This window comes from Drosophila grimshawi, unplaced genomic scaffold (genome assembly GCF_018153295.1).
Source record: "Drosophila grimshawi isolate 15287-2541.00 unplaced genomic scaffold, ASM1815329v1 contig_44, whole genome shotgun sequence".
Lineage (NCBI taxonomy): Eukaryota > Metazoa > Arthropoda > Insecta > Diptera > Drosophilidae > Drosophila > Drosophila grimshawi.
In genome coordinates, this window is record NW_025063240.1 from 2,480,341 (window position 1) to 2,494,880 (window position 14,540).

Here is a 14,540-nt window from a genome sequence, read left to right on the forward strand (position 1 = left end):
GCACAAATTATCACAATTATCGATATCACTCGAAGCGGCACATACCGCTCACAATATATCAGCTAATTGAAATATCGATTGCTTATGCGATAACTAACAAGCCGTATCGATTCCAATGCACAAAACGTTACCCTGCATGCATTGAGTAGTATCGAATCTCTAATTATGGCGAATATGTGTAAAGTGAAATTGTTCCAAACGAAATAATAATAATAATACAAAGCTCTAGCAAGCCGCAATTAAATAAAAAAATATATATATTTTTCGGCGAAATAAGTACGTATATAATAGAGTAGGCTGCTAACACACACACTGGAGCGGTTCTGACAAATCATACATATTCATTTATCTTATTTTGTATTTGTCTGAATCATTTTGTTGTCTGCTTCAAAACAATAACACCAGCAACAATAATAATTCTTATCGTTTTCTCTTCTTTTTGCACAAATAATAAAAGGCGACATTTGGCGAACGCAACGCATTTTGGCCCAATCGCTTATCCAAAATTTTCAAGTTCCATTTGCAAAAACAATTTTCATGTGTGTGAGTGCCGCTGCTCACCTTGAATCCATCGTCGACGTCGTCGCTGCTGCTGCTCTTGTTGTTGTTGGTGGTGTTGTTGTTTTCCCCTCCGTAAGCGTCTACATATAAGATATTGACCCTGTACGCCTGATACATATTTAAAACACACACACATCGATACATACATAAGTTGCTGCTGCATAGAAACACTTTACAATTGTTAGGTGAACAAATGACCACCGCTGCCTCGACATCGCAAAATGCGCCATCAACATTGATGGGTGCTGTCGGAGCCGTAGGAGGCGGCGGCAGCAGCGGCACTGGGTCGACGACGACAACGACACCGAGCAGTTCGGCGGTGCGTGCTTTGGCCATGGAATATAAGTCGCTGCAGGAGGAGCCTGTCGAGGGATTTCGTGTCAAGCTAATGAACGATGATAATCTCTTTGAATGGGAGGTGGCCATCTTTGGGCCGCCAGACACACTATATCAGGGTGGCTATTTCAAGGCGCACATGAAATTTCCACACGACTATCCATACTCGCCGCCATCAATACGCTTCCTCACCAAGGTGTGGCATCCGAATGTGTACGAGAATGGAGATCTATGCATATCGATACTGCATCCGCCGGTCGATGATCCGCAAAGCGGTGAGCTGCCCTGCGAACGTTGGAATCCCACACAGAATGTGCGAACAATTCTCCTCTCGGTTATATCGCTCCTCAATGAGCCCAATACATACTCGCCGGCCAATGTGGATGCTTCGGTGATGTATCGCCGATGGCGGGACTCACAGGTAACCAATTAATTTACGAATTAATTCAAGATTCATTCATAATTTTTGTTGCACTTTGAACACAGGGCAAGGACAACGAATATCCGAACATAATCCGAAAGCAAGCACTAGCCGCCTATGCGGACGCCAAGCGGGAGGGAATTGTGGTGCCAATGACACTGGAGGACTATTGCCTAAAGCCGACGGTTAAGCCGAGTGCCGGTTCCGGTCTGGATACAAATTTCTATGATGATGATTTCGATTTGGAGACCGAAGACTTGCCCACAGATTCGGATGAGGATGATGATGAGGATGACGACGATGATGATGACGACGACGACGCTGATGATGATGATGATGCCGATGCTGCTGGTGATGACGAGGGCGGTGCAAAGGATGGCGGTGGCGACAGTTCAGCGAATAGCAAAAATAATGTGAATAACAAGAAATGCACGAACAACAATGGTCTGGTGTCGGCGAAATCGACTGCCACAGATGATGCCGAGTCCGCTGATGACAGCGGCAAGGGCGAGACAACATAATGCAGTTAAACCCGCTCCGTCTCCACCATTGCTCCCCCTGCCCAAGGCGTCCGCGTAGCATTTAATTGATGTAACACATGTGAAAAGAAAAAATAGAGCTAGGAGAGACGCCCCCTAAGGTCAATCGCTGGCTTAACATTTCTCTCAATACAATTATGATTTCTTCTCTTTTATGTTTAATTATGTACAATTGTAAAACTGAAACGCGAATCGCTTCCCCAAATAGCCCCGCTTTCAATCCTCAGATATAGTCTAGAGATATGGCTGGCTGGCTATGAATATTTTCAACCAGTTCAGGAGCTTGCGATTCATTTTAAATGCAACTAAACAAGAACAACACTCAAAACTGATAATGATTATACAAGATATATACAATATACATATGTATTAGCTATAAATTATTATTTTAAAATATATATACACATACAATAACACGCATGTAACTACATGCAGTTCATTCAAACGGGGGACCGAGACACATGCAAATTTTTAATGAAATCTAACCTCCTAAAAAGCAAGACATCCTAACAAAAGCTATACTAAACAAGAAAAAGAAAAGAAAAACAAACAATTACATAAAGATACAATCAACGGATTTCAAGTATATAAGGCAAATTATGAAACGTAGCAATTAAGCCATTTGTAAGTGCAAAAAACACCAACAGCAATATTGAAAAGGAAAACCGCATTGTATATTAATAAATTGCAAAGATAAATAAGCCAAATAAAATTACATAAAACCCTCCATGGACTTCTTTCAATTAACGCAAAGCGACTACGTTTTTACAATCATCAAATATATTTATAAATAAATGGTCTTTATTTTTTAATAAAGTAATTCATATATTTTCTCGTTCGTATCGTTAAGAAATCAGGCATTGAACCCAATAGGTAACGAAGACCTCTCAATATGTCTTAAATATCATTTGAATCGACCTGAGTATCAACTGCAGAAATGCTACAATAATAATAATCGTTCAAAATATTAGTCATTTGTTGTAATTATATTGCTAACGATTTATTTGCTCAACTTTTCATTATCTTTTAGATTTGGGTTATGAGCTTGGCGCGCTTGCGCCATGCCAGCAGCGCTGGCGTAAGATCCTTTTCCGTAATGGCAGGCATGCGTATCAGGGAGCTATAGACACCAATATCCGCAACGGACATTTGATCGCCACCAAAATATTGTTGCTGCTGCAGCCGCTTGTCCAGCAATCGCACCATGGCCACCTGGCTCTTGTGTGTGCTGCAGCGCAACAGTTGATAGCAAATGTCCAGCACAGCATCGATTTCATTGCACAGCGGCGAGCTTTCATAGCGATATTCGTTGGGGCCGACACGGCCCAAATACCTTATGATATTCACCTCGCCATAAATGGGCACATACATTGTGGGTGAGCTGATCATTTCAGTGTGTTCGCCTGTAAAGCAGTAAAGTAAATTTAGTGATACACACAGAGATATATTGAAGTGATATTGCTTACAGTTCTTCCATATGAGTGTCACATTGATCTTGGGCAACGCCGCATTGACAGCCACCTTGGCCAATTTGGCCTCAAAGTCGTGCGCCGCTGGCCCAATATCCGCCATTGTCGAGTGAGTGAAGGTTTTCACATCGATGGTGTACAGATCGCGCCAGGCGTTCTTCAATGCCAACAGCGCATAAGGTATGAAATTGGGATGACCATTAACGACAACATCATGCAGTGGCTCCTGGTGCAGCAGGTAAGATAAGCAATAAATTATATGTATATATATATATATAGGTCTGAAGTTGAACTCACCTCTTTAAGTCCGCCATTCTGATAAGCTGTCGTATGCTGAAAGGTCTTGCCGCAGACACGGACACCCAAACTTTTGCGTATTTGACCCAACTGCGCCTTGAGCTCCTCCAGCTGCTTCAGTACCTTCTCTTGACGCTCCACTACAGCGTTTGTGTCTTCGTGCTGCAAGCAAGAAGAATTGCACATTATTATTAATTAAAAGACGTCATCATAGTTACAAGCAAGCTAGAGATGGGCGCGCGTTAATATTATTATTATTATTATTACATACAAATACCCAACACCATTAGATATATAAATTAACATTTACCACAATGAATTTTATGTATACTTTTGGAATTGCAATTTGATATGACAGTACCAACATGTGTCCTCAATTTTCAATAGAAGTTCTCACTGGACTGAACAACACTCAATAAAAATAATAATAATAACAAAAAATAAAAACTGCATGAAAGATCAGACGCCCATTTCTGATGCGAATAATATGCAAAACAACACAAACATGGAAAGCATATCGTGCGTGTTATGTGCTTTTGTTAGTCAGTTTGAATTTAAAAATAGATTTATAAGTTTGTGTTTAGTATAGAAATATGTTTAACCTTTAGCAAATGTTGTATTTGTCGGCCTAAAATGTCCAAATCAAGTGCACAATTGACTGATTTTGAAATGTTGCTCTCATTCTCCGTTGCGCGACTGCATCGAATTCTATGGCCCTTCTTCAATATACAGTGAATGAAAAATTATATGATTTATTTTATTTTTACAAATAAGCTAGCTATCCAAATTATTATTGAGCACAGATAGGCAATCGACATTTTGGGAACAGTCACTGTGACTTTTTTTGTTCGCATTTAACGCTCATCTCTAATATGGGCCACGGCAGCTGGAAAACAACACACTTACTGCTGGGCCTGGTGTAGCGCCGGCGGAGAGGCTGACATTCCTTAATTCGTACATGCAGGTGGGCAGTTTAATATCGAATTGTGGCAGCAAAGTTTTCAACTCGTACATTTCACGTTTAGATTTTTAATGAAGCTCAAATTGTTAACCCACAGAAAAATGTGCTTGGCGGTAGTGATGTGGAAAGAGTACTATCGATTTCGATAGATGCACAAGTTCTTCAAAACAACATCAATATCGATAACATGCCGACTGCGTATTATACAGTCGCCACAACTTTTGTCTTAAAAAATAATTATTTAATTAGAATTAATTGCCTCATTTTCTCAGATAAATATATAGACCACGAGTACCAATGTATTTTTAAGTCAATTAAAAATAATTCTGTTTAAGACGATCGTGTTTTGATTGATTTAATTTTCCATTCATCTGATTAGGATGCCAAACAACCATTTTCGTACTCAAGCCCATTTAAAAATAACAGACTTCTGAGTCTTATCGATATATCGGTATAATATAATGGCATTCACATGGAAATACGACACCATATCTTGACAAGTTGGCAGCCACTGTAGTGGCGTCTATGATTTAAATCAGAAAAGAAGAAAATTTGTTTACAAGAATAAAAATAAAAGAGAAAAGAAGATGAATAGGAAATCAAGAAGTTCGGTAAGTAAACGAATAATTTCTCATAAGCGTCAACTATATTAATGCCATTCTCACAGTTAAAAAAGGTGTCCACCCAGGCGGAGGAAGAGACGAATCCTGCGATATCAATTAAGCGTCGCATCAGTTTCAGTGGCAAGAAATTCATAAGGTAAAATCTTTATCATATTCTTTTAATATGAATTATATTCGAGTTCTGGTCTTTTTTCCAGAGAATTTGTTGCAACAGAGAAGGCGAGAGACTATGACCATTCATATGAAATATCAGATAATACCAATGGCTCCGACAGCTCTGACCAAGCTCATGGCACGGTGGCCGCATCTGTGCTGCAAAGTACAGCGCATATTTCGCTGACCATTGATGAGATGGACAAGGAAAATGCACCACTTGCCATTGCGGCGGGTGACGCGAGTGGCTCACTGCACGATCAATATTCCATGAACGATTGCACACTCAAATTTCAGACGAGCATCAATGTGACGCTGTTGCCGGATGAGTTGAAAGGCAATCGTAACCGCACTGAATCATCGACTGCTTTAATGGAGCTTACGTCCAGCGACAGTTTGTCTCTGTATGAAGTGGAGCGGGATAAACTGCGCGAGAACAGCATGTACAATAAGAGAGTGCTTGAGAAAACTATAGATCTCTTGCCACCCAAAATGGTGTTTTCCGAGGTAGTTTAAAAGTGATTAAAAAGTTTAAAAATATAAATATATTTTATTTTGAACAATTGCAGCTGATGCCAAAGCAAATGGAATTGGAAAATGTTCAAAAAACAACTGTAATGTCTATGGACGTAAGCTGTGTGACTACAAAGGAAAAAGAGCTCGAGCAAAAGACGGTGATGTTTGAGAGCCACGATATAACGTGTGATTTTGAAGATATTGGTAAGTTAAATAAGTTCGTATCTTAACTCAACAAGCTAAATAATTCGCTATATTTTCAGAGCCAGCTGCAGTTGCGGCGATTAAGCCAACGCAAGAGATAATTGATTCGCTTGATGCGAATGACAGAAATTATTTCAATTATTTGACAGATGATTCGACGCTGTCCTCGCCGTTAATACCACTGGATGTCATTTCGGAGAACGGCATCAGCAAGAAGCTCAACTATCGCGAGCTGAACGATGCATTGAACTCAGGCCGCCTAAAGGTGTATGCCAATGGGCCGAGAACACCAGCCACAGATCGCACAGCGAAACAACGGTCATTTTGGCATGACCCAGAGCAGCAGCCAATGGATGAGGATGTTCCACAGATAGAAACCATTAAGCGTCGCGGCACGCTTAACTTTAATGATAGCATGATCGTATCGCCTGTTCCGCAGAAGACCGAATCAAAGCCGATGGCTAAAACCGATCAATCAGTTAAACGAAATTATCGCTTCTCGCAAGCGGACGAGCTGATGCTGGACAATACCAACTTTCTGGTCCATGCCAAAATGGGCGATGAAACGCAGTCGCAAAGTACCTCCAAATGCTCCTCGCGACGTGAGATGACGTGCGATAATACTGCCATGGAATTGGATGATCTGGACAAACATGAAGCAGCAGTTGCAGCAGCCCTGGCATCTGTCAAATACAGGAAATCCCTGCATTGTTTGGAAGGAATGGAAGGAGACGATTTCTTAAGCCCCCCCAAAGATGCAATAGATACACAAACTGATCAAAAATGTAGTCGCAATAATATAATTGGGGAAGATGCTAATAAGGCGTTGCAAGATGAGCAGCGCAGCAGGCCAAGGCAAACATTGCACATGGTTGAACCCATTGAAGAGATCTCCTCACCTGCTGCTCCAAGAGAGCCGCAATATAACAAGCAACGGACAACGATGCACATGGCTGAGCCCATCACAGTGGATATTGTAAAACCACAAATTGAATCTAAGGATCAACAGCAGGCAATTTCTGCACCGAAGCTGAACAGCAAGGCACGTCGAGAAACTTTACACTTGGCGGAAGCAATGGACGAAGACATAGAAGAACCTCGTCAGGAATATCAATTAAAACAGGTAACTGCTTCAGTGGAATATTCGTGCAGCAGACGAAGACAAACCTTGCACAGTGTGGAATCCATGGATGAATCTCTCTGCGCGGACAACAATTTGCCAACAGCTGCTGCTGTTGCTGCTTTGATTAAACCGAATCGTAACCAATACAGGCAAACAATGCACCTGGCTGAAGTCATTCAGGAGGAGAATATTATTGGACCACAACATGAGCTGAAGCCACTGCAACAATACTCTAGGCGTAGACAGACCTTAGTGCTGGCCGATCCCATTGAAGATGACATCTCCTGCGCACAGAAGGATTCTATGCCGGCAGGTGTCCCAATAGAATCGCATCCAAACAAGCGAAGACAAACAATGCATATGGCTGAGACTATTGAGGAGGATGACATCATTCCACCCCAACAGTTAATGTCAATCAGTGAAACTTCTGGAAGGGGTCCGCAGAAAACGAAGCGTAGACAAACACTACGCATCGCTGAGTGCATTGAAGAAGATATTGTCAAACAACACACAGAGCTTAAATCACAGACAGTAGCTCCTAGAAAGCGGCGACAAACACTGCACCTGGCTGAGTCCATTGAGGAAGATACGTTCTGTGCACAAAAAGAAGTCGGTTCAATGTCGAAGGCTGTCAGTCCTAACTTCCAAATTTATGAATCAGTTGATGAAGATGCCTTAAAACCACAGCAGGAATTAAAGTCCAAGTCAGCAGTTCCTAAACTGGAACAGCAGTACAACAGGAGGAGACAAACATTGCACTTGGCGGATCCCATTGAGGAAGATGCGTTCTGTGCACAAAAAGAAGTCAGCTCAATGTCGAAGACTGCCAATCAAAAATTCCAAATGGATGAATCGGTTGATGAGGAAGTCTTAAAACCACAGCAAAAATTACAGTCCAAGTCAGCAGTTCCTTCACTGGAACAGCAGTACAACAAGAGGAGACAAAAATTGCACCTGGCAGATCCCATTGAGGAAGATGCGTTCTGTGCACAAAAAGAAGTCAGCTCTGTGTCGGCGGCTGTCTGTCCTAACTTCCAAATGGATGAATCAGTTGATGAGGAAGTCTTAAAACCACAGCAAAAATTACAGTCCAAGTCAGCAGTTCCTTCACTGGAACAGCAGTACAACAGGAGGAGACAAACATTGCACATGGCAGATCCCATTGAGGAAGATGTGTTCTGTGCACAAAAAGGAAGTCAGCTCTCTGTCGGCGGCTGTCTGTCCTAACTTCCAAATGGATGAATCAGTTGATGAGGAAGTCTTAAAACCACAGCAAAAATTACAGTCCAAGTCAGCAGTTCCTTCACTGGAACAGCAGTACAACAGGAGGAGACAAACATTGCACATGGCAGATCCCATTGAGGAAGATTCGCTTTGTGAACAGAATAATTTGAGGGCACCGGTTGCTCCAATCAAAAGTCGAATGCAATTGCAATCCCAAACAGCAGTTCAGTCAGTTGAGAAGCAAAGCAACAGACAGAGACAAGCTGTGCTCATTTCGGAGGATATTATTTGCAGAAATGAGGACAGCAACTTGAGAGCAAAGCACCAGCTAAAGTCCAGGCAAACATTACATAAAGCCGAGTCTATGGAGGTGGTCATTTGTGATGCGGCTAAATCCCTCAGACTAGAAGGAGCTTCTGCTGATCAACTTGACCCAGTTCAGATGGAAGAATCAATGGAGGAATACATCAGTTGTGTGCCAAGACACACCGTTCACAAAGTAGAACCTATGGTTGAGGAAATGCCAACAGCCAGGCGAACTGAGCAGCGCAGTAGCAGGCCAAGAGTCACACAACTGCTCTCGGAGTCCATGGGTATACAGCTGCTAAGCCAGAGCTCAGGCGAAGATGTTGAGAAAGCTTGTGCTGAAAGTCCATCGGATTCAACCGAATGGTTGGCTCAGATGCGCAACAAAGCGCGTCAAACGCTAACTGAGGACAAGTCCGCGTCTCCAATTGAAGGCAAGGCAAATGCCCTGAAGCTAAAACACAGCAAATCAATTATGGAAACGCCCAAAATGAATAAAGAGCAACAGTTGCTGCGTCACAACTACTTCCCCATCACACCGGGTCGGTCAATGATCGAGTACGAGGACCTGGAGGAGGAATGCAAATCTGATAGTCGCACTCCAACTCCTCCGGCGGCTGCTGCTGCCCGCTCCACATACCAAGCTGTCGATAAGGACCTCGACATGGATACTTCAAATTATGACACACCTATTCGCGCTGCTGACAAGAAAACGACTTCATTCAATATCAAACGTTTGCCGACACACTTGACACCAAATTTGCCGCAATCCAAGAAACGCAACACGCAATCGATACAACTGGAAGATAGAAATAAGTAAGTACATTCAATTTTACAAATTGGCCAACTATTTAAATTTCTTTTCATCATTTACTTCTTGGATTATATCACAATTGAAACTGGACAAATCAACCAGAGAAAATGAGGAACAATTAACGCCTGCTGCTAGGAACAGATCTCGCATTCCAATCCTCTCCAAAAGCATTAACCAAAACTCGCCATGGTGCGAACCTGAGCAACTGGACGGCACCGTGCAGATGGTCAGGGCACAGATGACGCAACAGACTCGCAGCCATTTCGAAACGGGTATCACAAATCTGCTGGCTGATGGCAAGCATGCAATTTGCTATGACGATAATCCCATTATCATATCCGATGTGTCCAACCATTTTATGGCACAGCGGGAACTGGCCAAGCGCTCTGTTGAGCAGCCCAATGATGCCTCCGGAGATAGTCGTAACTCAAATGAGCTCAACTTTAAAAGCTATGCCACAGCGCACAGAGAGTTCATAAATCTGAGTGGCGATACTGTCATCTTTGCCGCTGCTGAATTGCCAGACGACGGAGAGGCGAATGATTGTGAGATTGAGAAGACGCAACTCAGTTTGGTCTCCACCTTGCTAGACGAAGAGAATGACGATGAAGATAGGGCTGACCAGAGTAACAGCATTGAATTGGAATCTGATGGCGAAGTCGAAGCCGAGCCCGAAGCTTGCCTCGAGCAACTGAATCCGCCAGCTGTCGCCGGAGCTGTGGACGCATGCAAGAAGTGTAAGCATTGCAGGCGCTCTGTCGATTTGGGACGCAACAGTTTGGGCGACTCATTTGAATTGCCCGATTGGCGTGAGCTGAACGTGGAATTTGAGCGTCTGGAGCGTTTGCGTAAACGGAAACGTCTTTCCGATGTCCATCGTTATTGGGAGCTCAAGAAACTTGAGCGTTACTCACATTCCGGCGATGAGACGGCCAATCATATAAATGAAACATCCAATGCCATAAGCGACACAACAAATCGCTTAAATCTGCCACAAATGCTGGAGATGTTCAACACCAAGTGGCAAGAGTGAGTAGAAGCCATTGGCTGGCAGGCCGAAAGAAGCATATACCTTTTATTAACACAATACTCCCCCTCTGCTGATTTAGGTACAAGAAAATCATTTGCAAGCCAAACCGCGTGGAAACGTTTGTTAAACGCCTGGAAGCCTCAATGCGTGCCCAGCTGCCCAACTGGATATTTGATTATAAGCTTCAAAACCAGCACAAATATATATTCTCACATCGCAAAATAACCACATTTCGCATCGTTGTTAGCTACAAGCCGCTTGATTCATTGGAGACGGAGATATGTGTGGACAGCATTCAATTGGACACTGTGACCCTTGTTCCTAAAGGTATGTGTAAAGGTCATACGAAAAAACACTCACTTCAAACTGCAACTTATTAATTTGCAGCACTATGGAGCACCTATGAACATTTGATGGATTTCCAGCTGAGGCTTAAGCTGCCATTAAACCTGGACAACTTGTTGGATGGCAATGATGTTGAAGCTTTTGTATTATTTCTACAGCACATAGATAGTATTTGTATGGAAATCAGAGGGATTTGCAATAGTATGCACACGGTGCTGATCGCGGCACAAGCCCGTCTTATAAGGTATACATATTTGATATCATCATTTTCCTCGTTTAACTTTATTTTCCCAATATTTTCTTTAATTTATTAGGGAACCAAATCGCACTGTTGTTAGGAAAACCGTGCGCAGATTAATCAAGGAGGAGGATGAGGCATATATGCGAGTGGAGAAAGCCCACTTTTGCATTGAAATCGGTAATGTTCGAGAGATGTCGTTCAAGGACATTCTAGAGCCGCCGATATATCATTTCGATGAGAACATTCAATTTTTACCAAAGGGTATTGCATTTCTGGAAGCCTTCATCCATAATCCAGAACAATATTTAAAGCGCAACGTCGATAATTAATGTTGTTCTCACGCAACTATAGCAGAGCTAACCCGATTCAATGCATATACATACATTATTGTAATTTCAGATTAGACTATTTCTTGTGTACATATACGACTTACTTCAGTTGGCTAACATATTTAATTGTAAAAGTTCTCATTTGATTTTGTAATGCAAGCATTACCATTACAAATTAACGATTTTCGTTTATCATTATTATTTTTTTGTTTGTTAATATACAATCTCAATAAATGTCTTTCTTTTTAAACATGTTTGAATTTTTTATTTTATAACTACTTTTTCTAAAGTGATCATTTTTATTTTAATTCTTGTTCAAATTTCGTTCTTTTGTAGTCTTTTTTTAAGGCAAGGATGATTTCTTATTAGTATTAATTAATTTGCAATAGAAAAAAGGAAAACCAGTCAAAAATATTAATTTTTAAAAATATTGTTTGTGCCATTAAGGAATGTATTTATTAGCCGGTTACTGTAGCATTTCTGACACGGTGGCTGTGGTGTAAGTTTCTGAGGCTAATTAAGTCAGGAATGAACTAATGTCTTCCAGAGCAATGAATGAGAGCTCCTCACGGTCGCATGCCATCTTCACATTGACGACGATGGCAAGGAGAAAGACGAGCAGATAAATTCACTCAATTTTAATACACTGATATTAACATTTTGAAATAAATTCAGGAAACGTGTGTCAAAATTCAAAATTGAATTTAACAGACTTAGCTAGCGCCGAACGCTGCTGAAAGACAATCGCTTGTGGCAATCGACTTAAAGTCAACAATATATGTATATACATATATTCCCATGTCTGATTGGTTTAGCTGTTGGTTTTTGTTTTGTTTATCATATCGTCAGTCGAAGCTGACGCGTTTGCTGCCAAACTAGTTGGCCGGACATTTTACACATTGATGTCCCGAAATAAGGATCTCGAGCAGTCCATGCTAACACAGTATTTGCGCGATTTCACAAAGCTGAGTTTGAGCAATGAGAAATGGCACTACAGACTGACCCAAATCAAAATTAAATTTATATAATATAAAATTGATTAGCGCCTCCAACTTGGCAGCACCTTCTATCCATGATGCATTGCGCCTGGCATGGCAGCCGTTTCACTGTTAGCCAGACTAGAGGATCTCTAGCAGAAGTGTTCTAGTTCGCGATCTAGTTACGCATCCAGCTTGCCAACATCAAAATCCTTTTAAGCCTTCACACTACAGCGCATTCTTCAGCCTTTAATAAAAAAAAGAACAAGTTGAGAGTTGATATTGACTGATAGATAGACAGAGAGACAGACAGCGTCAATCTGACTTGGCAATCGATTGGGATCAAGAATATATTTGGTATAAATTTACTTCTTCGAGTTACCAAAAGTCAGAATGCAAAATAAAAGTTAAACTTACTTTTATTTGAGAAAAACATGATTGTTCAAAAACATGCGCCGTTACTCCGAAAATTACCTAAAAAATGTCAATATACCACATTTGGTATTTTCAAAGTAAACTTACACCTGCATATATAAAATTGTATCGAAAAACAATTAAAATGCAGAAAATATACTAAATATAAATCTCTATCTTCATTTTATTGAATAATAACATAATGTAACAAATATAAATTGTACTGTTGTCCACACAGGTTGACAGACAGCTGTGTGCAGTTCAGCACCTACCATAAAAATTCCGGTGTCAAGTTAAGTTACCCTACCAAAAATTATTTCCGACAAAAGAAGTTTGATACAGAAATGGCGGACTCTGAATTGATTGACCACTTGATAAAGTCTATGGCAATCATTGCAGTGAACTCGAATAGTTTTGTATGGCGTTTTTCGGTTGCAAGCGCAGTTTTTCGAACTGCGTACCAAGCTTTTGCTTGAGTATTTTAACAGTATATTTCTTATTTGATTTGTTATGATTTTGTTATTAACATCTTAAAGCTGGTCACATTCCGCCGAGGTTGCGTTTGAGGCCATCAAAACAAAAATCGCAAAATATTTGCAAAAACAAGCAAGGGAGACATATTCACATATATTCAGTCATTCGGTTAAGTCATCTGATGATTGACATGTGGTTTGATCCATCCGGCTACTACGTGGTAGCGCTGTCGACGCTGCTGTTATGCATTTTAATATCGCTCTATTTTGCCAACTTTCTGAAGGATGATGCGGTGAGTAGGCAATTGAAAATAATCCCACCCCACCCCGAATAATCCCACTCGAATGCCTTATCGAATGCGATACAGGAGCAGGAGGACGAAGGACTCGGCGCTGACGAGGTGCGCTTGGAAGACGATCCCGAGCTAAAGGCACAGATGCAGGCGCGACTGCAACGCGAAATCGATGACGATGAGGCCTATGAGGAGGAGCAGGAGCCGTTGAGCGACAGCGATACGGAACCGGGAGCAGCAAGGACACTCAATTATAGCAACCTGATGGGCAAATTCAAGGCCAAGCGCTATCAGCACAAGCTCGCCAAGAACTTGTCGCCCAGCCAAATAGAGGAGGAGCGACGCATCGAACGGGAACAGTTGACGGCCATATTTGACCTACTGCGGCGACAGGAGGACGAATTGAACCTCAAGGAGCGTATCAGCGAGACCGACTTGAAGCAGCAAGTGAAATTGTATCGTTAAACTGACTGCATGTGGAAGTAGAGAGAGGAGAGGAGTGACTACATTTCCAATCCTAACTAGAACGTGTGATTATCTCGCCGGGCATTTTCATCTGGTTGTAAGAATTGGGCGACTTCCTAAATGATTGATGATTGATGATGAACCGATTGATTGGTCAACGGCATTGTTTTGATTTCTGATCATGCCTGCATCTCAAATCCTCCTCGGAACAATCTGTCCGACAAGTGAACAATGTAGAAATTAATGGTAAATTTGTAAATTTGTTATCTGTTATATTTCAATACATTTTCAATCTGTACAATTGTTCGAATATGTTTGTAAACAATTTGAATAAATTATTGTAATGCATAACATTATTCTATATGCAATTTTAAGTACATGTTTAAACTAAAACTCTTCGTGTATCTGCTAAAATCGCCGATTCAA

The 14,540-nt window shown here is 41.4% G+C and overlaps 4 protein-coding genes across 6 annotated transcripts; 3 read left to right on the top strand and 1 right to left on the bottom strand.

Moving 5' to 3' along the window:
* The first annotated feature begins 164 nt into the window (after positions 1-164).
* Positions 165-2,083, top strand: LOC6556666 (ubiquitin-conjugating enzyme E2 R2). Its single transcript, XM_032736579.1, has 3 exons — positions 165-276; positions 458-1,318; positions 1,384-2,083. The coding sequence occupies exons 2-3, from the start codon at positions 755-757 to the stop codon at positions 1,837-1,839; spliced, it is 1,020 nt and encodes a 339-aa protein (XP_032592470.1). The 5' UTR covers positions 165-276; positions 458-754; the 3' UTR covers positions 1,840-2,083.
* A 695-nt stretch (positions 2,084-2,778) lies between these two features.
* On the bottom strand, positions 2,779-4,721 carry LOC6556657 (probable aminoacyl tRNA synthase complex-interacting multifunctional protein 2). 3 transcript variants are annotated; one of them, XM_043215411.1, is made up of 6 exons: positions 4,530-4,680; positions 4,226-4,342; positions 3,624-3,785; positions 3,324-3,552; positions 2,871-3,260; positions 2,779-2,797 (listed from the first exon to the last, which is right to left on the bottom strand). In XM_043215411.1, exons 1-5 carry the CDS (start codon positions 4,635-4,637, stop codon positions 2,884-2,886), a joined length of 993 nt encoding a protein of 330 aa, XP_043071346.1. In that variant the 5' UTR covers positions 4,638-4,680; the 3' UTR covers positions 2,779-2,797; positions 2,871-2,883. The 3 variants fall into 3 exon arrangements, with proteins under 3 accessions (XP_043071346.1, XP_032592482.2, XP_001985475.2); XM_032736591.2 differs by lacking the exon at positions 2,779-2,797 and having other exon boundaries at positions 2,832-3,260; positions 4,530-4,719; XM_001985439.3 differs by lacking the exons at positions 2,779-2,797; positions 4,226-4,342 and having other exon boundaries at positions 2,832-3,260; positions 4,530-4,721.
* Positions 4,722-5,160: 439 nt separating this feature from the next.
* LOC6570373 lies at positions 5,161-11,652 on the top strand. Its single transcript, XM_032742072.2, is given in 10 exon segments — positions 5,161-5,195; positions 5,252-5,343; positions 5,405-5,867; positions 5,930-6,080; positions 6,140-8,430; positions 8,432-9,549; positions 9,650-10,576; positions 10,657-10,904; positions 10,965-11,166; positions 11,237-11,652. Coding segments are annotated over 10 exon segments (5,772 nt in total). The 5' UTR covers positions 5,161-5,171; the 3' UTR covers positions 11,493-11,652.
* A 1,763-nt stretch (positions 11,653-13,415) lies between these two features.
* On the top strand, positions 13,416-14,470 carry LOC6570374 (matrix-remodeling-associated protein 7). The gene is made up of 2 exons (XM_001996570.2): positions 13,416-13,649; positions 13,725-14,470. Exons 1-2 carry the CDS (start codon positions 13,539-13,541, stop codon positions 14,112-14,114), a joined length of 501 nt encoding a protein of 166 aa, XP_001996606.2. The 5' UTR covers positions 13,416-13,538; the 3' UTR covers positions 14,115-14,470.
* The last annotated feature ends 70 nt before the right edge of the window (positions 14,471-14,540 follow it).

Excerpts from the sequence above, each read along its gene's own strand:
- LOC6556666 (XM_032736579.1), top strand. The coding sequence starts at position 755 with ATGACCACCGCTGCCTCGACATCGCAAAATGCGCCATCAACATTGATG. Across the intron at positions 1,319-1,383 it reads GCCGATGGCGGGACTCACAG|GGCAAGGACAACGAATATCC; the intron begins GTAACCAATTAA and ends CTTTGAACACAG.
- LOC6556657 (XM_043215411.1), bottom strand. The coding sequence starts at position 4,637 with ATGTACGAGTTGAAAACTTTGCTGCCACAATTCGATATTAAACTGCCC. Across the intron at positions 4,343-4,529 it reads GCGCTACACCAGGCCCAGCA|AAGGGCCATAGAATTCGATG; the intron begins GTAAGTGTGTTG and ends TGTATATTGAAG. Across the intron at positions 3,553-3,623 it reads AGAATGGCGGACTTAAAGAG|GAGCCACTGCATGATGTTGT; the intron begins GTGAGTTCAACT and ends CTGCTGCACCAG.
- LOC6570374 (XM_001996570.2), top strand. The coding sequence starts at position 13,539 with ATGATTGACATGTGGTTTGATCCATCCGGCTACTACGTGGTAGCGCTG. Across the intron at positions 13,650-13,724 it reads ACTTTCTGAAGGATGATGCG|GAGCAGGAGGACGAAGGACT; the intron begins GTGAGTAGGCAA and ends AATGCGATACAG.